The sequence below is a fragment of the Bactrocera neohumeralis genome, unplaced genomic scaffold (assembly GCF_024586455.1).
Source record: "Bactrocera neohumeralis isolate Rockhampton unplaced genomic scaffold, APGP_CSIRO_Bneo_wtdbg2-racon-allhic-juicebox.fasta_v2 cluster09, whole genome shotgun sequence".
Taxonomy (NCBI): Eukaryota; Metazoa; Arthropoda; class Insecta; order Diptera; family Tephritidae; genus Bactrocera; species Bactrocera neohumeralis.
This window is the reverse complement of record NW_026089622.1, coordinates 21,794,378-21,816,810: the sequence shown is the minus strand read 5'-3', so window position 1 is coordinate 21,816,810 and position 22,433 is coordinate 21,794,378. Positions and strand designations below refer to the sequence as shown.

At 38.5% G+C, this 22,433-nt stretch overlaps 1 protein-coding gene across 1 annotated transcript in view; it reads left to right on the top strand.

The window, feature by feature from the left end:
* Window positions 1-276: 276 nt before the first annotated feature.
* Window positions 277-22,433, top strand: part of LOC126764666 (cell adhesion molecule 2-like) — a 61,549-nt gene continuing 39,392 nt past the window's right edge. The window contains exons 1-2 of the mRNA XM_050482323.1: window positions 277-358; window positions 2,654-2,805. Coding sequence (XP_050338280.1) covers window positions 277-358; window positions 2,654-2,805 — 234 coding nt within the window. The remainder of the gene's footprint in view (window positions 359-2,653; window positions 2,806-22,433) is intronic.

The window sequence follows — 22,433 nt, the reverse complement described above, 5'->3', positions numbered from 1 at the left end:
GTTGCAACTTTTTCTAGTCTCTCTGTAATTATATTGATGAAACTTGGAAGACGAGTTCCTTGACACCCAAGAGAAGTCAGCATTGCAGATGGTAGTAATCGCGCCAGGACATCTCCTCTCTCATTTTTTTAATGGCGTGGCACCGCCCATAAAATCTTCTTAACCACAGAAGCTAACTCGACCAAACCTGCTGGGAGGAAGTCTTTTTAGCAATTATTTGTACACTATGAGTATATGCAAAATCAGAAATTAACCACTTTTATGTAGAAAATTAAAATGCATAACTCTCTGAATAAATACGCCACAAGTATTAATCCTCAGAAAAAAGATGGTCGGGAAGAGCTTTATAGGAACAGATGTAAGAATTGGACAATGGGCTTGGCACCGCCCACCGTTAGATGAAATCCTATATCTTATCCCACCTAATCAAATGTGGTTGTGAGATTATCCCGCCATTCCTCTCATACACTGTGAAATTTGCACAATTAGCGCCCCTAAGGCATTTAATCTTTTGCCCAAAAAAATGGTGCAATATTTTTTTTTAATAGCTTCACTTGTATGTCTGTATATATGCATTCATCTTTGTATGTTTGTAATTTCTAGTACTGAAACTGAATGACATTGACAAAATAATCAACAGTTTGATAAGCACAAGGCGCATGAAAATAAAATGCTTCTAAAGCTATAGCCACTGCGGAGGAATGGTTTCGAGGATTCAGAGCGCGTGAAAACGACACCATGGATAAGGCAGCCGGCGGAAGACCTGTGACGAAGAATACCGATCAAATCATGGAAAACATCGAGTTAGACCGGCATGTGACATATCGTGACATCGCACAGAAGATGGGAGCTAGTCACCAAACCATATTAAACCATCTGCAGAAGGCTGCATACACAAAAAAGCTTGATGTTTGGGTGCCACATGATTCGACGCAAAAAAAACCTTCTGGATCGAATCAACGCCTGCGATATGCTGCTGAAACGGAACGAACTCGACCCATTTTTGAAGGGGATAGTGACTTGCGACGAAAAATGGATAACATGAGCTGTTCCAATATGGCCAGACCCTTAATTCTACCATCAACTGCGAACAACTGGACCGTTTGAAGCAAGCGATAGACCAGAAGCGTCCAGAATTGGCCAACAGGAAGGGTGTAGTGTTTAACCAGGACAACGCCAGACCACACACTTCGTTGATGACTCGTCAGAAGCTACGGAAGCTCGGCTGGGAGGTTTTATCGCATGCGCCATATAGCCCGGACATAACGCCAAGTGATTAAGAGTTAAAAATTAATATAGTTAAAAAAAATTTAAAAAAACTTGCTTTTAAAGCACTTCATACTCAAGTGACAAATAATTCGTTATATTACTGACAGTAATATTAACAGAAAAATACTTGTATTATTTCGAGAAAAGCGTGGGATGCTTTGTGCCATATTTTTCGTATATTGGGAATATTACACATTTTTCAAAATAGTACAACTAGTTTCCAATCAATTTAATGGGTCTACCACGTCACTGTTGACAGTCATAACTTCGAAGTTGTAGTTAATTTCGTCTATCTTAGAACCATCATTATCAGCAACAACAATGTCAGCCTCGAAATCCTACTCTTGCCAACAGGTGCTATTTTGAACTTAGTAGGCAATTGAGAAGTAAAGTCCTCTCTCAACGAATAAAAACCAAACTATGCAAGTCACTCATTATTCCCGTCCTGCTATATGGTGCAGAGGCATGGAGGATGACAATATCTTATGAGTCGACGTTACGGGTTTTCCAGAGAAAAGTTCTGCGAAAGATTTATGGACCTTTGCGGATTGGCCACGGCGCATATCGCATTCGATGGAACTAAGAGCTATATGAGATATACAACGACATTGACATAGTTCAGCGAATTAAGAGACAGCGGCTAGGTCATGTTCTGCGTATGGACGAAAACACTCCAGCTCTGAAAGTATTCCACACAGCACCCGCCGGGGGAAGTAGGAGAAGATGAAAACATCCACTCTGTTGGAAAGACCAGGTGGAGAAGGACCTGACTTCGCTTGGGATATCCAATTGGCGCCACGTAGCGAAAAGAAGAAACGACTGGCGCGATGTTGTTAACTCGGCTATAATCACGTAAGCGGTTTCTACGCCAGTAAAGAAGAAGAAGTTTTTAATCAACATTACTGTCAGCATAAAGAATTTTTTGTACCTTTTAGTTTGAAGTACTTTAGAAGAGTGTTTGTTTTGGTTTTTTACCTATCTTTATTCACAGGAAATTTTAAATAACACATTCTTTCACTATTGTGCTCGGTACCGATATCAAATTTCATAGTATAATTCGTGACTTAGCAGTAATTCGAAAACCACACAGAGTGCTAAGGAATTGAATACGTTTCCTTGGTATTCTAAAGGTATATCAGTTCTTACCTAAGTTAAAATTTAAACAGGCAGAAATCAATTCGTTTCCTGAATATTTTATATGTATATTGTGTGTTACCCTATGTGGCTCTCTTTTAGTTTTAGATGTCACAAACAGCCGTTAGTCAATCAAAACTATTATGCTCTGCACAATTTACTTTGCGCGTATAAAAGTGTATATATGTTAATATCTCACATTTTTCTGAAATAGTGTTATTCAATATATTATGGTATTTTTTTTACATAGTTCCTCCGTTGAGTATTCGTTTACTTGGCGCACACCAGCCTCTTTCTGCCGGGCGCCGTTATGATCTATTGTGCCAAAGTTCTGGAGGGAGACCACCTGCAGTTATAACATGGTGGCAAAATAATATACGTCTGGAAAAAACTACCGAAACTGTAAGTTTTCTTCCTTTAGTTTCTGTAATACTTAATGCAAATAAAGGTTACTGTTTCCATTAATTCAAAACTTTTTATTTTCTTTCGTTTTCCTTCACGAAAAAGTTAGAAATCTGCTTCATATTACTTACAAATTTATAATATATGGTCATAAAGTCAACATGAAGTATGAATGCTTTATTAGAAACTAAAACATAAAAGAAAATTACAGGAAATATTTATTTCTGATTTAAAACATGCTACCAAATATTTCGTTATCAGATTTAGGTTAATTATTTACTTCTTCTTCTTCTTCTAAATTGGCGTAGACACCGCTTACGCGATTACAGCCGAGTTAACAACAGCGCGCTAGTCGTATCTTCTTTTCGCTACGTGGCGCCAAGTGGATATTCCAAGCGAAGCCAGGTCCTTCTCCACTTGGTCCTTCCAACGGAGTGGAGTTCTTTTTCTTCCTTTGCTTCCCCCGGCGGGTACTGCGTGGAATACTTTAAGAGCTGGAGTGTTTTTGTACATCCGGACAACATGACCTAGCCAGCGTAGCCGCTGTCTTTTAATTCGCTGAACTATGTCAATGTCGTCGTATATCTCGCACAGCTCATCGTTCCATCGAATGCGATATTCGCCGTGGCCAACGCGCAAAATGCCATAAATCTTTCGCAGAAGCTTTCTCTCGAAAACTCGTAACGTCGACTCATCGGTTGCTGTCATCGTCTAAGCCTCTGCACCATAAAGCAGCACGGTAATTATGAGCGACTTGTAGAATTTTGTTGTTGTTCGTCGAGAGAGGACTTCAATTTTCAATTGCCTACTCAGTGTTGGCAAGAGCAAGCCTGCGTTGGATTTCCAGGCTGACATTGTTGGTGGTGTCAATACTGGTTCCTAAATAGACGAAATTATTTACAACTTCAAAGTTATGTCTGTCAACAGTGACGCGAGAGCCAAGTCGCGAGTGCGACGACTGTTTGTTTGATGACAGGAGATATTTCGTCTTGCCCTCGTTCACTGCCAGACCCATTTTCTGTGCTTCCTTGTCCAGCCTGGAGAAATCAGAACTAACGGCGCGGGTGTTGAGGCCGATGAAATCAATATCATCGGCATACGCCAGCAGCTGTACACTCTTATAGAAGATGGTACCTTCTCTATTTAGTTCTGCGGCTCGAACTATTTTCTCCAAAAGCAGGTTGAAAAAGTCGCACGATAGGGAATCGCCTTGTCTGAAACCTCGTTTGGTATCGAACGGCTCGGAGAGGTCCTTCCCGATCCTGACGGAGCTTTTCGTGTTACTCAACGTCAGTTTACACAGCCGTATTAGTTTTGCGGGGATACCAAATTCAGACATCGCGGCATGAAGGCAGCTCCTCTTCGTGCTGTCGAAAGCAGCTTTGAAATCGAGAAGAGGTGGTGTGTGTCGATTCTCCTTTCACGGGTCTTTTCCAAGATTTGGCGCATAATGAATATCTATTCGGTTGTCGATTTTCCAGGTCTGAAGCCACACTGATAAGGTCCAATCAGTTTGTTGACGGTGGGCTTTAATCTTTCACACAATACGCTCGATAGAACCTTATATGCGATGTTGAGGAGGCTAATCCCACGGTAGTTGGCGCAGATTGTGGGGTCTCCTTTTTCATGAATTGGGCATAGCAAACTTAAATTCCAATCGTTGGGCATGCTTTCGTCCGACTATATTTTACAAAGAAGCTGATGCATGCTCCCTATCAGTTCTTCGCAGCGTGTTTGAATAGCTCGCCGGTAATCCATCGGCCCCGCCGCTTTGTTGTTCTTCAGGCGGGTAATTGCTATTCGAACTTCTTCGTGGTGGGGCAGTGAAACGTCTGTTCCATCGTCATCGGTTGGGGAATCGGGTTCGCCTTCTCCTGACATTGTGCGTTCACTGCCATTCAACAGGCTGGAGAAGTGTTCCCTCTATAATTTAAGTATGCTCTGGGCATCGGTGACTAGATCACCTTTGGGGGTTCTACAGGAATACGCTCCGGTCTTGAAACCTTCCGTAAATCGCCGCATTTTTTCGTAGAATTTTCGAGCATTACCCCTGTCGGCCAGCTTATCAAGCTCTTCGTTCTCACGCATTTCAGCCTCTTTATTCTTCTATCTACAAATGCGTCTCGCTTCCCTCTTCAACTCTCGGTATCTATCCCATCCCGCACGTGTAGTGGTCGATCGTAACTTTGCGAGGTAGGCAGCCTGTTTTCTCTCCGCTGCGACACGGCACTCCTCGTCGTACCAGCTGTTCTTTTGCACTTTCCGAAAACCTATGGTTTCGGTTACAGCTGTACGTAAGGAGTTTGAAATGCCGTCCCACAGTTTCCTTATACCGAGTTGTTGACGAGTGCTCTCAGAGAGCAGGAGTGCAAGCCGAGTAAAAAATCGTTCGGCTGTCTGTTGTGATTGCAGCTTCTCGACATCGAACCTTCCTTGTGTTTGTTGGCGTGCGTTTTTTGCTGCACAGAGGCGGGTGCGAATCTTAGCTGCAACAATATAGTGGTCCGAATCGATATTAGGACCTCGGAGCGCACGCACATCTAAAACACTGGAGACGTGTCTTCCATCTATCACAACATGATCGATCTGGTTGGTAGTTTTTCGATCCGGAGACAGCCAGGTAGCTTGATGTATCTTCTTGTGCTGGAGTGAATGATAGTACTCGGCGACGGAGTCTCTCTCCCACTACAAATCCAACACCAAACTTTATATGGCCACTGTAATAAATGTCACAAGGACCTACTCGTCTCTGTCCTTGTCCTGTCCATCGCATTTCTTGGACGGCGGTGATGTCACCCTTTATTTTCGCGAGGACATCAACCAGTTGGGCAGCGGCACCTTCCCAATTAAGGGTCCGGACATTCCAGGTGCATGCCCTCAATTCGTAGTCCTTATTTCGTTTGCCATGGTCGTCATCAAAAGGGGGGTCTCTCATCCGAGGCTTCTCACTTTAGCTCGCCTTCGAACGGATGTTCTTAGGCTACCCAGAGGATACTTGGTCAAAGACCGGAAGTTGTGAGCTGCTTGAGCCATGTGTAAAAGAATCGTTTCTGGCCACTCCCTAGTGAATGGCGATCAGAGAACTTTCCTCACTTGCGTGAACTTCTGCACATGACTCCATGCTCCTGTAATAGATAATTATTTACACTATCGAAAAATTATTCACCTATTAATTAATTTTATATAAGAAAAAATAAGTAAGGAAGGGCTAAGATTGGGTCTATCCGCCTAAACTCAAAGTTAGCGTCTGGGCAAACAAGTACATAGTAAGGAAATGCTATTTTTCAAGATATATAGGTATTTTTTTCATTTGTTTACATTATTTTGCACATAAGCCAAAATATACGATATAGAGTTACTTAAAGTACACAAATATTAATTACAACATTTTTCATAAATAAGGAACACACTATTTATTAATTCAGTTCTTTACATAAAAATTTTCATTAATTCCAGTATTCACCTAGAGAGCTGTATCTTCTTTATAAATAAGAATGAATTGTTGTTCGGTAGTCTGATTAAAACTCGAGAACGGCTGGGCCGATTGAGCTGACTTTGGTTTTAAAATGTTTGTCGTAGTCCAGGGTAGGTCTAAACGGTGAGCAAATAAGAAAAAATTACGAGTAAGATAGAGTAAAACGACAATTCCATTTTCCTATATAAAAGTTGACCACTTACTTGCTGTCAAACATTTGACGGTATTTGTACTCTCAGTTCCACTCGAATTGAAGAACGCATTAAAACAAGACTTTTGAATCGACAACATAATATCAACTTTGCTCATAACATCGTGTATTTAAATTTCAATTTCAAATTTCAAAATATATAAATATAATTAATGTGTTGACATGTTTGATGGTGCCAACCTTACAGTGTTACCACCTCTCAAAAATACTTTCATTACAATAACGGGGCATCTCTGCCTGGGCAGACTCCACATAGCTCATTGTTTACTAGATATAGAATACTACATAGTTTGCCATATATCGTAAGCTAGAAGCTGTCTCTTCAGCAGTTTAACAGCGCAGTTTTCATTTATATGAAAATTTCGAAGAGGCAACATATCCCATTTCCACATATGCCGACGGCATTTTAATATTGGTAATATGAAAATTAGAAGAGCGAGTTAAGACGGTTGTGTTATATTATAAAAATAAAGTACATTTTCAAAATAACATTTAATATTTAGTATAATATTGTTAATTTATAGAAATATTATGCAAATTGGGTTGGGAAGTCTTAAATTGATTAAACTTATACAAGCATAAATCAAAATATCATTTCTCATTTAAAATTTAGTATTATAATTGGTTTATAAAAGTTATGCCACAATTATTATATAGTAGTCCAAAAATATAAATTCTTATTTTTCCCAGAAATACATTTGTAATAAAAGGATCTTTATCCTTTGTTATTATCTTATTTTTTCCAAAAATACATTTGTAAACAAAAGGATATTTATCCTTTTTTTATGTTCCACACAAAAGATTTAAGGAGTTCAAGACCTCAAAACGTGCCCTACATCAGCTACCTACCCGACGACATTTCCCAAATGATGAAATAAATTTTTCAAGAGCTCAAAGCATACGCTACATCATCTCGAACCTACCTACCCTACGCTTTTGCGCAAATGATTATTTCATGATAGCAAATGCCCACATACAGATTTGGCAATGGCAATAACAATTAGTATTCTATAAATTCTATCCTGTCGAGATGCCCTGTAATAAGTGTATCCGAACGTTCCATTGTTTTGTCATCTCATGTAAAAAGCACGTGTATCCGAACGTTACATTGTTTTGTCCATAAATTTAGAGACTTTTTGCTGCGCTCCTACTTTAACATCCTTGGTTTTGTCATCTCATGTTAAAAAAAAGAAACATTTAATTGGAGAAATATTGAAATACTACTAAAAGTGATTTTCTTCTCGCTGCTTACAATGCCGAGGAAAAGAAAACGACCTGACATAGGTCGTCGAAGTCGTGTAAATGTGCAACGAGCTACTTTACGCTCCAACCGCACTAATGACCAGCGAGATGCTTATAATGATAACAGTCGTACAAGTATGGAAGAATTACGTTGAAGAGTAAATAACTATCAAGTGGATAGGGGGAGAATGGAACGAGTTCGTGCACATCGATCACAACAGCAGCGAGCACGGGATAACGAATTTAATCGATTCCGCAGACGCAATGCTCCTGTAAACCTCGAACGAGGAGCATTTTCCTACGATCCGGAACTTGATTATAGTGCCGACAAATCTGTGACGATTGGAAAAATGTCAATCATTTGTCAACATTGTAAAGCATTAAAGTACAGTAGTGAACCTGCAGGATTATGTTGTGCTGGTGGCAATGTACAATTGCCTCAATTGGTTCCACCACCTGAACCGTTACACTCATTAGTTAATGGGATGGAAAGTGAGTCTAAACACTTCTTCTTGGCTAACATCCAAAAATATAATAATTGCTTCCAAATGACATCGTTTGGTGCAACGCATATAGTACAAGACGGGTTCATGCCTTCTTTCAAGGTAGTATACCATAATTGTTTTAGTGAAATTCTAATTTGTATTTGTATCACAATTAATTTAACCAGTTCTTAAACAATTACAGATACAAGGACAAATTCATCACCTACTGGGGGCAATGCTGCCAGTGCCAGATGCAGATCATACATTTTTTGCAAATTTATTTTATGGGCAATCAAGATGTGGAAGTTGATACACGTTGTGGTCATAATCCAACCGCCAAGCGAATCATTGTCCAACAACTGCAAACATTTCTTCACGAGAATAATGAATTAGTGAAGATGTTCAAAATGGCACTGGATCGGATGCCATCAGACAGCCATAATATTGTAATAAGAGCCGACAAAACACCTGCTGGAGAGCATGCAAGGAGGTTTAATTCACCGACAATAGATGAAGTGGCTATTGTCGTTGTTGGAGAGAATTTGCAATCAAGAGATATTGTACTTCATCGCCGGGACAATGAATTGGAACGTGTATATGAAACGCATAGAGCTTATGATGCTTTACAATACCCATTAATTTTCTGGCAGGGAGAAGATGGGTACCATTTTAATATCAAAATGGTTAATCCAACAACAGGTAGTTAGATTATACAAAATAAAATATTTTATATGGTCAATATATAAATGTATTTTTTTATCATATGTACTTCCAGGTGCTGATACACACAAAACAGTCAGTGCCATGAATTATTATGCATACAGACTCATGATCCGTGAAGGTGAAGTAAATCACATTTTGATGTGTCAACGGCTCTTTCACCAGTATGCAGTGGACATGTACGTCAAAATTGAGACTGAAAGATTGACATACATCCGTCTTAACCAACAGCAGCTTCGATCTGAAGAGTACATTCATCTTCGCGATGCAATCAATGCTGACGGCAATGTAAATAATGTAGGAAGAATGACAATTTTACCGGCCACTTACATCGGAAGCCCGCGCCACATGCACGAGTACGCTCAAGATGCGATGTCTTATGTTCGAAAGTATGGCCGTCCAGACCTATTTATTACATTCACCTGTAACCCACAATGGATTGAAATAAAAAAGAACTGCTACACAACCAAACACCACTTGATAGGCATGACATCACAGCCAGAGTTTACAAGCAAAAATTAAAATCTTTAATGAATTTCATTACAAAGCATCGTGTGTATGGCCAAGTACGTTGTTGGATGTACTCTGTTGAGTGGCAAAAGCGTAGTTTGCCACATGCTCATATATTAGTCTGGTTGGTTGACAAAATAAGGCCAGAAGAAATTGATTCCTTATTTTTCCTGATGAAACGGTTGACCCAAAATTGCATACGATAGTAACTAAACACATGATACATGGACCTTGCGGAGTTTTCAACAACAGCTCACCCTGTATGATGTATGGCAAGTGCTCCAAACGGTACCCGAGAAACTTGCTTGCTGAAACCATCTCGGGAATCGATGGTTACCCATTGTATCGTCGGCGATCAGTTGAGGACGGTGGACGATCTGTAGATGTCAAGATAAAAGGACAAGATTTTCATGTAGACAATCGTTGGATTGTAACGTTCTCGCCCATATTGTCCAAAACTTTTGAAGCTCACATCTACGTGGAATTTTGTAACTCTGTGAAATCCATAAAGTATGTACGTATGTAAATATGTTAACAAAGGTAGCGACATGGCCATGTTCGCAGTAACAAACACAAATGATGAAGTGTCTCACTATCAGATGGGTCGATATGTAAGCAGCAATGAGGCTATTTGGCGCATATTTTCGTTTGCAATTCATGAAAGACATCCCACTGTATTGCATTTGGCAGTTCATTTAGAAAATGGACAACGAGTGTATTTCAACCAAACAACGCTGTGGATAGAGCGGCACGTCCACCTGTGAACACATTGACAGGTTTCTTCTCAATTTGTGCAACTGATCAATTCGCTCGCACTTTTCTGTATGCTGATATGCCGCGCTACTACACATGGAACGCATCACCAAAGTCTTTTCAGCGTCGTAAACAAGGAACACCACTTGAACTATATGAAAATGTATTTGCCACATATGCTATAGGTCGTATATGCACTACATCCTAATAACGATGAATGTTATTATCTTAGATTGTTATTGGTGAATGTTCCTGGTCCGACATCTTTTCAACAATTGCGAACAGTTGATGGACATCTGTGTGCGACTTATCGTGAGGCGTGTCAATTATTACGGTTGCTTGAAAACGATTCGCATTGGGATGATACGCTCAAGGATCCCGTGATATCTTCATCGCCGCATCAAATTCGCACACTGTTTGTGATTCTAATATCGACATGTTTCCCCTCAAATCCGAATGATTTGTGGATGAAATATAGGGATGACATGTCTGAGGATGTGTTGCATCGCGTGCGTTGTGAAACTTTGAATCCTACATTGGAAATTACGGCAGAGATTTACAATGGCACATTGATCATAATAGAAGATATGTGTTTGTTGATGGCAAATAAAGTATTGTCGTGTTTGGGCCTGACAGCACCCAATCGTGCTATGCAAGATGCATTAAACCATGAGTTGCAAAGAGAACTCCAGTACGATACTCAAGCTATGACCGAAGCAGTTCGCACAACTGTTCCGCAATTGAACGAAGAACAAAGGATTGCGTACGATCGTTTAACACAAGCTGTAAACAGTGGGTCTGGGGGGATTTACTTTCTTGATTCTCCTGGGGGTACTGGGAAAACGTTCCTAATTTCATTGCTATTAGCAAAGATGCGATCGCAAAATGCCTAGCGTTGGCTTCATCTGGAATAGCAGCAACTTTATTAGAAGGCGGACGAACTGCACATTCAGCCTTAAAATTACCATTAAACATGCATATCAACGAAACGCCAGTTTGCAACATTGCCAAAAATAGCGCTATGGCGAAAACTCTCCCAGTATGCAAATTGATAATTTGGGACGAATGCACAATGGCTCACAAGAGGTCGCTGGAGGCACTAGATAGGACGCTAAAAGATTTACGTGATAACCAAAACATTTTTGGTGGAGCTATGATACTGTTGTCAGGTGATTTTCGTCAGACTCTTCCAGTAATTCCTCGATCGACTGTTGCTGACGAAATAAACGCATGTCTAAAATCATCAAATTTGTGGCGGCACGTAAAGACACTACAATTAACTACTAACATGCGAGTGTTTTTGCAACAAGATCAAACTGCGACTGTGTTTTCGAAGCAGTTGCTGGATATTGGCAATGGTAAGGTCGCAGTTGACAGCTCGACCGGATTAATGACTTTTCCCACAGATTTCTGTCACTTCACAGAATCGAAAAAGGAGCTTATTCAGCGTGTTTTTCCGGACATTAAACAACAATATAATAACCACGATTGGCTAAGTGAACGAGCAATATTGGCAGCAAAAAACAAAGATGTCGATGATCTCAATGCTACCATTCAGAATTTCCTTCCAGAAGAGTTGTTTACGTACAAATCAGTGGACACGGCCACAAACCAGGATGACGTTGTCAACTATCCTACCGAATTTTTAAATTCATTGGACTTGCCTGGACCAGAGAACTTAAAAGTATAGAGAAGGTGCAAATCGAAATCTGTATGACGGTTCGATTACGCGGTTAACAGAGCTGATAGAATCAGATGAAGGAATTCGCCGAGCTCTGGCTATTTAGCAGAATTGAGCACTTTCAGTGGCAGAAATATATGTAAAATGACTGAGAATAAATAAAGAGAATTGCTTTGTAGAAAAATATACTAAATATATACTGCTTTTTTACATTCTCTGTGTGACTTATGCATGCTTATATTGAATTATATGAACCATTGTCACATATGCGTGATTACTTTGTGTTATAAAAACCATTGTTTTCCGAAAAATGGTAAAAATTTTATGTTATAAAATTAAATAAAAAATAATTTTCAATAAATTATTATTTCAAAAATTATATTAATTTCGACTATTATAAAATGAACTTAAATGTGCTCATATAAACACTTCATTCATTCCTTTCATTTCTTCAAAAAAAATTAATGACCTTCATGAAATATGCATTTTCGCATTATTTCGTTATCATTTCCATATTTGTACCAATAGAATTTCTATGGCATATACATACATATATTATTTCTTTGGCACATTTGTCTGTATGTTTACGAAAGCAAATGCCAGCCACATTCATATGTACGTACATACTTCTTTCGTATCTCCGTTGTCACGGTCAACCAATGGCCGAAACTTGCGTTTTGTCAAAGAGTCTAGTGCTGAACAAATTGAGGACGACAGACTGCAAGCGACATCTGTCAAATATTAAAATAGACACGTTCTTATGGACACAGTTATGTAGTTGTGCAGCTGGCTCAATAACTGTGTCCCTAAGAACGTGTGTATTCTAATATTCGTTTGCAGCCTGTCGCGCTCAATGTGTTCAGCACTTCAATGTGTCGAAACACTGACGCGACGGTAAAGCGCTACAACATTGTGTTGTTGGTAGAAAGTCCGAGCTGTGCTGAAAGAAACTAACAAACGATCGCCGATTGTTACCGCTTCCCTTGCTGCTCGAACAGCGTCGCCAACAAGCTAGCGTAAATATGTATGTTTTTGTATGAGCTTGCATACATATCGACGCAGACTTTTGCGAGTCACGGAAAAATATTTTAGACAAATATTGTAAATCGACAACGGCTATGTTGCCACTCTTGTCACTTCTTTCTGTGAAGAATCATCAGGTTCAATTTATAATTTTTAGCTTTTGCCATCGTCGCAAAAAGACGCTTGTATACAAAGGCATGCTCGGGGAGATGTTACGGCGTCTGTTTTTATGAATGAAGCGAGGTCGCTTGTGGCATATGCGCCTGCGTTTATGAATGAAATCGTTTTTGTTGTAAAATTTACTACATTTGGTCTTCGCCAATTCGGCTGCCATATTGACTTGTGGTGCTTTTGCTATTTAGACAATTGTTGTTTTTGTAGAACAATGCTTAAATTTTTTGTTGGTGTGGTATGTTTGTATGCTTGTGCATTATTTGTTCGGCAATGTATGCAAATATATGTATGTACATATAAGTATATATAAATGTATCAACATGCAGATCAATGCGCGCGCATGTAACACATTATATTGATAAGTGATAAAATCATGATTTGAATTTCTGAATGCGCACATGCGTATACATACATAATAAGATTATGATAAGAGCATGTGCAGAGACATAAGATTAATATGATAGAAGATGTACATATATGCATATATACATACATATGTATATATTGTTGTGATAAATTTAATTTCTATTAGTAGGAAATATAATACAAAAATATTTATTAGAATAGCATATTATGTAAAAATCAAAGAAAATTATTGAATATGCAAGTCCAAATTGACTATAAATATTACTATGCATGCATTCATACAAAATATACTCATATCATAATTATGTTTACATGTCAATATTGAATTGCCGACGGCAAAACGCAAAAGCAAATATGTATGCTTACATACATTGCGATTCCCAAGCTGAAAGAAAAATTTAAGCATGAAAATATCACAATGCTGTTGTTGGGAGCAGCATAAGGAGCATGCATACATATATTTATGTCTCTTCATATTCTTGGGCATGTGAGACAAGAACATAAAAAATTTGTTTATTATCTCTGTGTGAGAGGTGTGTTTTGTACACATTTTTCGCTCTTCAAAATGAAATAAAATATAAACGAAAAGCAAAACGAAATTCTTCGTTGAGAGTGTATTTCTGTCTCTTCCTATTCTCTGCTTCGGCATGTATGCCATGTCATCATACGCCGTAAATACAAATATTTCTGTCTCTTCATATTCTCGGTTAGAAAATGTGAGAGAATTGTAAAAAAATGTTAAAATTGCGAGGCGAATTCCGACCTACAATGTTAACAAATGAGGCGAATTCCTTGATCTGAATCTATCAAATGTTCGCAGTCGAACCTGCACCTTCTCTATACTTTTAAGTTCTCTGCCTGGACTACCACCATATAATTTGAAATTAAAAGAAGGGTCAGTTGTCATCATGCTGCGTAATATTAATCAACCTCGACTTTGCAATGGAACGAGATTGGTTGTGAAGAAACTCATGAATAGCATCATCGAAGCTAAAATAATCAAAGGAAAATACAAAGGAGAGGATGTCTTAATCCCACGAATACCTATGATTCCAACGGATTTGCCATTTGATTTTAAGAGGTTGCAATTTCCCGTGCGTCTGGCGTTTGCGATGACCATAAATAAATCGCAAGGCCAATCGTTGCAAGTTTGCGGAATAAACTTAGAGTTTCCCTGTTTCGCACATGGACAATTATACGTTGCGTGTTCGCGTGTCGGAAAACCAACAACCTTATTTATTTACGCACCGCAAAAAAAACTAAAAATATTGTCTACCAGAAAGCAATATATTAATTAACTGTATCAGTCACCGACTAAACCTCGTACTGAGTAGTTGAGTTAGCGTCTTTCTCTGAGTTTATAGCTATTCATATAGCTCTCTTTTGGTGTTCTTTTTTTTGCACTACGGTCTGCTTACTTAAGTAACGCGATTAATACTTATTTTAAGTGAGAAATATAATCCAATACTTATATCAGTGTATTATAATTTTTCCACTATGCCCCCGGCGGACTTCCAGTTCGGGGACAACAGGTTTTCTGCGCTGGCCCAAGGTCCCCAACCAAAACGTAAAAAATCGTATCAAAAACTGCAAGATGCTTTTCCTGACTTACCGCCAATAAAAAGTGATGACCCAAAGTATATTGTGATTAAATCCGACGAGAATTCTACACCCCTTTCGAAGGTTTCTTGTTTTCGTGTTTACAATGCCTTACTTACCCTGAGCAAAGATATAAACAAAATTAGTGAATTACGCGACGGCAGCCTATACTGCTAGTGAAAAATAAGCAAGTAGCAGAAAAGTTTATAAAAACAAAATGTAACAAAGGCACCATTTATGCACCGTTTTTAAACAATGTGCCTGAAAGCGAAATAATAGAAGGACTGAGTCCTTACGAAGTTTCCGCGGTTTATAAGTTCACTCGCAAAGTTGAAGGTGTTATAAAGCCTACTGGTGTTATACTAATATCATTCAACAGTTATTCCCTTCCAAACAAAATAAACATCGCATGGAGGATGACCTCTGTGCGACCGTACGTGCCTAATCCAATGCGCTGCAGGTCATGCCAAAAATTGGGTCATACGCAAAAACATTGTAAAGGTTCCCCAACATGCGAAATTTGCAATTTCCCTTCTCCACACGATAATGACTGCATTCGAGTTATGTGTGCGAATTGTTCTGGCGAGCATCGTTCTTCGGACTATACGTGTTCAAAGTATATGCAAACCAAAGAAATTTTAAAAATAAAGACACTAGAAAAGTGCAGTATGCACGAAGCCCTTAAAAAGTATAGAGAAAATACTTCCCTCCCTTCCCTCATTGCTAGCTTTGCACATGTGCTTCAACCTACAAAAGAGGTATCCTCTGTATCCAACCCACCAACAAAAATTTCAGCCATCAACAATTCCACACAATCTAAAAATACTCATAGAATTGCCGACAATGACTTGCCTAGTACATCAAAACAAAACGCAGAGGTCACCTCTGCACCCAACTCATCAATAAACTCTTTAACTAGAAAAAAACACTCATCAAACGCCAACAACAAACATATTTCCATCAACAAGCCTGCATCGATCAGTTCAGACTACAACAACGTCTCACATTCAGCTAAAAATATCAGCGACAACTGTACCCAACAAGCCTCTTTCTTAAATCCCAAACTTTTCAGTCCAACAACAGCCTCTCTCATTTCTAACTTAAACAACTCCTTAAACTCGCTTAATAAATATACTGACTTCAACAACACTACTACCAACACTACCGAAAATCTCTTTCCAACAACAAGCAATTCCAACGATAATCAATACTCTACTGAACATACTGAACAAATAGAAATTGACTCTGAATAAATACGCTTAGCTTTTACTCTCTTTTAAACTAGTACTCAATTGGTGACACTCAGCTTCAACTGACTGCTCATACGAGTTGATATTCTAGCTCTCTTCTGTTTAGCTTTTTCTTTTTTTCCTACATAGATCTTATGATTCCATTATTGCAATGGAATTTAAACGGCTACACTAATAATTACAATGAGCTTCAATTATTAATACAAGATCATGCCCCAGCTATTATACTCTTAAATGAAACTCACATCTCTTTCAACTTGTCGGCTTTTACTCCTAAGCAGTACATTGGCATGTTTCACAATCTTCCACATATAAGCACAGGTAAAAGAGGTATTGCGATTCTCATAAGAAGAGATATTCCACACAAAATTAATGTCATTCAATCCAACTTGCTGGCTATGTCGATCGAAATTATCTTAGTTAAAAAATTCACCATTATCTGCACCTATATTGCACCAGATGAACATTTTACCAGTACAGACATCCTGCAATTAATCAACCAAGCTTCTACTCCTTTAATTTTCGCTGGTGATTTTAATGCATGGAGTCCCCTATGGGGCTCTCCAATAGCCAACAAGAGGGGTAAATGCATTGAAGACGCTTTACTTTCCTCTAACTTAATATGTTTGAATAACGGATCCGCGACACACTTTTCCACTCACCCCACTTTTTCCCATGTAGATCTTACAATGTGCACCGACACACTTGCCACAGAGTGCGAATGGAGTATACTCGATCACCTGCATGGAAGCGATCACTTCCCCATTGTACTAAAATTACACCTAGGTTCAACAACTAAAAAGCACAAAATAAATAAGGTATTCAAAACTGATTACGCTGATTGGGAGAAGTTTCAGACACATTGCGAGATAAATGGCAATAATACCCCAATATCTGACAACCCTAACCAAGAAAGTGCGAGGTTAACAAAAATTATCCGTTCAGCAGCGAATGTTAGCATTCCTCATACAAAGCCAATAGCAAGTTCAAAGAGTGTTCCTTGGTGGAATAAAGAAATCGCTGAATTGCGGGCAAAAAAACAGACAGCTTGGTATGAATACAAACGCGCTCGATCACTAGTCAACTTAATATCTTTCAGGAAAGCCAATGCTCTTTTCCGTCGTTCCGCGAAACAGACCGAGCGTAAATGTTTTCATGATTTCACAAGCAAAATAAATCCTTCGTCTAGTCCTAAGTTAATATGGAACGCTTTAAAAAAACTTTCTGGAGTGCCTAGAAATCTAACCATTCAATGCGTAAAGGGGCCAACAGGTTTGGTAACCAATCCATCCGATATTTCCGAGTTATTTGCAAACCACTATTCTGAAACAAGCTCAGATATTTCATTCAGCACACAGTTTCAAACCTCTAAAACCACCACACTGTCCGACACTTCCTACTCTGTCTCCCCTCTTTCTTTTTCTGCTAAACAAATAGAAACCAGCATTTCACTGTCTGAATTCGAGTTTGTTGTATCTACCGTTAAGGGTAAGTCCCCGGGGCAAGATAAAATTTCTTATCCAATTATCAGACATATGCCAAAAAGCCTCAAGCTCCGATTGGTAAAGCTTTATAACAAAATTTTCAATACTGGTGTCTACCCCCAATTTTGGAAAACGTCCTGTGTTATACCAATACTTAAACCACACAAATCCTCCGATGAACTTGCTAACTATAGGCCGATTTCCCTCCTTCCATGTATGGGCAAGATTTTGGAAAAGATCAAGGCTAACCGCTTGATGTGGTATGCTCAGCGAAACAAGTTCATATCACCGGATCAAGTCACCTAGAAAAAAGGTCAAGGCACGTTAGATGCTTTAATCCAACCAGACTACTTCATTACTAATGCTTTGTCCAGCAAAAACCACGTGTCCGTACTATCTCTGGACTTTCACAGAGCTTTCGACAAAATTGGAGCCAATATTATTATTCGACAACTTAGAAAATGGAAAATAGGCCAGAACATGATACGTTTTATTACTAACTTTTTCACAAACAGAAAACTCAAAGTCAACGTAAATGGTTTTCTTTCTTCAACACTCCCGCTTTCTAATGGTACGCCGCAAGGCTCACCTCTTCCAGCCCTCCTTTTTATCATTGCTTTCGATGATATTAGTAGGATGATAAAAAATTACATAGCACCAGATCTATGCTGACGATGTCCTAATCTACACAAAAGTCTCTGACGTTAATTTAGCTCAATCCTTATTTACTAATATACTCGCCAGAATTGAGACTTGGTCACTGGAGTCTGGTGCTTCACTTTCCTTAGACAAAACATATATCCTTCATGTATGTAGGAAGCACAATTGCAACGGTATTTCACTAACCCACAACCAAACTAACATCGAATGTAAAACACAGCTGAAAATACTAGGATTAATTTTTGACTCTAATTATAATTTTAATGCTCACTGTAAATATGTCAGAAACTCGTTAATGTCACGATTAAATATTGTTAAATATCTCTCGTCTAAGCATTCATTTATTCATCCGAACACACTAGTCAATGTTGTCAGAGCTTTGCTAACTTCAAAAATAGATTATGGGCTCCCCATCTATGGCAATTGCTCCAAAAACAGTATCAACCTTTTAAATGCACCTTACCATTGCGCAATACGGCGAAGTCTCCGGTCCTTTCCAACCTCGCCAATAAAAACGATAATGGCTGAATCTGGTTTACCAACTATTCAAAATAAAATTATAGATTCTTCGCTTCAAATTCTTGCGAAAACGGCTGAGAACACCAACCCATTACTAAATACAACTATCACCCATGCCACGAAAAAAAGAAAAATTCCAAGAATACAATCGGCTATTTCGAGGTGCTTAAGTTTCGCTGCAGAAAATAATATTTTACGTAACGCAACACGCAAATTCACCCCTCGACAACCTCCCTGTCTGATCAATGATAAAATACTACAGAATAAGCTTATGTTTTTGTCCAAGCAAAACACACCAAACGAAGTCTTTCAACAAACCTTTGCTGAACTGGAATCTAATTACACAAATAATGGCTGGAAGTTATTGTTTACGGATGGCTCCAAGTCCATCGATTCCACTTCGTTAGCAGTTGTCACTGCAACAGGAGAAATTATTTGCAATTGGCTTCTTCCTTCAACGAGCTCTGTATTTACCGCTGAAGGATCTGCTATCCTTCATGCAGTTAATTACGCAAAAAAGACTAAAGGAAAGTTCCTCATCTGTACAGACAGCAAATCGTGTATGTCTGCAATAACGTCTCCTTCCAATCGCAACCCCATAATAGAAGTTATCAGGGACGCGGTCGTTGGTGGCCCTCAGAAAATCCAAGTAATGTGGATCCCTGGCCATGCTGGTATTACAGGCAACCACTTTGCAGACCTCGCTGCGAAAAATGTAGCCAGGACTCCTGCCTTAACATACTACGTCTCATCCAAGCAAGACATTTTTAACCTTATTAAGCACAAAAGGCATCAAAAAAACGCAAGCGAATGGAAAACATTTAAACATCACTACGCGGTCATAAACCCAGCCAGAAATCGTATAATCTACTCGTCAACAGTTCCAACTAGCGCAATGAAGACATATACTCGATTAAGGATTGGACACACTATCATAACACACGCCCACTTACTATCGGGTAAAAGCCCATCCATTTGCCCCCTTTGCGATGACACCGCTTCTATCAAACACTTACTCACACTCTGTCCGATGCTTCACTCAACAGCCCACAACTCTGGCAACATTGATCTCATAAAACTAATAAGTGAACCTTCAGAAAAAAATGTGATGATTGTATATAGATTCTTAAAAACCAACGATTTGTTAAAATATGTTTAAGCAACTTACATCTTTACTAACCCTTAGCAAATAGAATTTTTCACCTAGTTATACATAATTACAAGACGGCTGAAGGCCTCGTAGCCAGTGCTGCGTTTATGTATTTATATAATAAAACTCTTTTTGTTATATGAATTATTATAAATAAAAATAAATAAATAAAAAATTAACTGTATATGATCATAACTGTGTTGTATTTAATTTAAGCAAAGATTTGTTTATCATGTTCACAGTCCAGAAACGAGCACATCCAAGAAAATTTTAAATTTTTGTATATGAAGTGTATAAATATAAATAAATGACTTAATATGTATATAATATGTGCATTTGGATCCTTAATGTCAACGTGTATTAGTAACTCTTTATTTCCATCTACTTGGGAACCACTTGGCTCGCCAGGACATGATAATATGGTGGAAGTACTAGGCGACTCGGACAAATTTGATTCGATCAGAACATTATCAGTGTTGAGCTGCTGGCTGTGGTATTATCTACCAGAACATTCTTGATGTTGGGTTTTTGGCTGTCTTCAATAACTTGAATGTCCTGTATGTCTTCGGCAGATAAATTTAATTCACAGAATATCTTCTCAGATGATTAAGATGGCATTGTAGAAACGTGTTTTGGTTTAGATAGCAGCTTTTGCTTTAATATATTTATACTCTCGCAACAATGTTGCTAACGAGAGTATTATAGTTTTGTTCACATAACGGTTGTTTGTAAGTCCTAAAACTAAAAGAGTCAGATATAGGGTTATATATACCAAAGTGATCAGGGTGACGAGTAGAGTCGAAATCCGGATGTCTGTCTGTCCGTCCGTCCGTCTGTCCGTCCGTCCGTGCAAGCTGTAACTTGAGTAAAAATTGAGATATCTTGATGAAACTTGGTACACGTATTTCTTGGCTCCACAAGAAGGTTCAGTTCGAAGATGGGCAAAATCGGCCCACTGCCACGCCCACAAAATGGCGGAAACCGAAAACCTATAAAGTGTCATAACTAAGCCATAAATAAAGATATTAAAGTAAAATTTGGCACAAAGGATCGCATTAGGCATATTTGGACGTAACTTTTTTTGAAAAGTGGGCGTGGCCCCGCCCCCTACTAAGTTTTTTGTACATATCTCGGAAACTACTACAGCTATGTCAACCAACCTCTACACAGTCGTTTCCTTCAGGCATTTCCATATACAGTTCAAAAATGGAAGAAATCGGATAATAACCACGCCCACCTCCCAAACAAAGGTTATGTTGAAAATCACTAAAAGTGCGTTAACGGACTAACAAAAAACGTCAGAAACACAAAATTTTATGGAAGAAATTGCAGAAGGAAGCTGCACCCAGGCGTTTTTAAAAATTGAAAATGGGCGTGGCCTCGCCCACTTATGGACCAAAAACCATATCTCAGGAACTACTCAACCGATTTCAATGAAATTCGTTATATAATATTTTCTTAACACCCTGATGACATGTACAAAATATAGATGAAATCGGTTCACAACCACGCCTTCTTCCAATATAACAATATTTTGAATTCCATCTGATGCCTTTTCTGTATAATACGAGTACATACATTAGGAACCAATGATGATAGCGGAATAAAACTTTACAAAAATACGGTATTTGAAAAATATGTAAATGACGTATAATGAAATCTCGATTATCACTTTATCATGCGAGAGTATAAAATGTTCGGTGACACCCGAACTTAGCCCTTCCTTACTTGTTTTTTGTACTTTTGCCCTGTTCACGCGTATTATTCGTTCTACATTCTTACCACACTTGGTGCAAAATCTGAAGGTAACAGTGATTATGTTGTAGCATTCGTCGCATCTTTAAAATAATTTAATACAATGTTTTTACAAAACGGACAATGCATTTTAAGGAGTTGAGGGATATATAGCTTCACTATAACTATATTATAGTTGTTTAAATTCTTTATTTTCTCGATGACAGATGTAGTTCTTCTTCTTTTCCTAACCATGGCCATCGTCAAAAAAAAAACGACAGATGTAGTTTGATAGTTATAGTGTAAATATTTGTCAGTATTCACTCAAAAAAAATTGTCTATGGTAAAATGTCACTTGAAATGTTAACGTCTCTTTGCAGTGCATCTATACTATAATTCTTTAATATTCCTAAAAATCTAAAAGCAGCAAATTTCAATAATATTAAAAAAGTATTGTGTCGTGTGTTTGTGACTTACTAAATATGCCTCCAATAATTAGGCGGTGCGAAGTTCGCCGGGTCAGCTCGTTTTTTAATAAAAATAAGTAAAGTGTCGAAAAAAGCGCATACGTATGTTAACTTAAAGGAAGCAC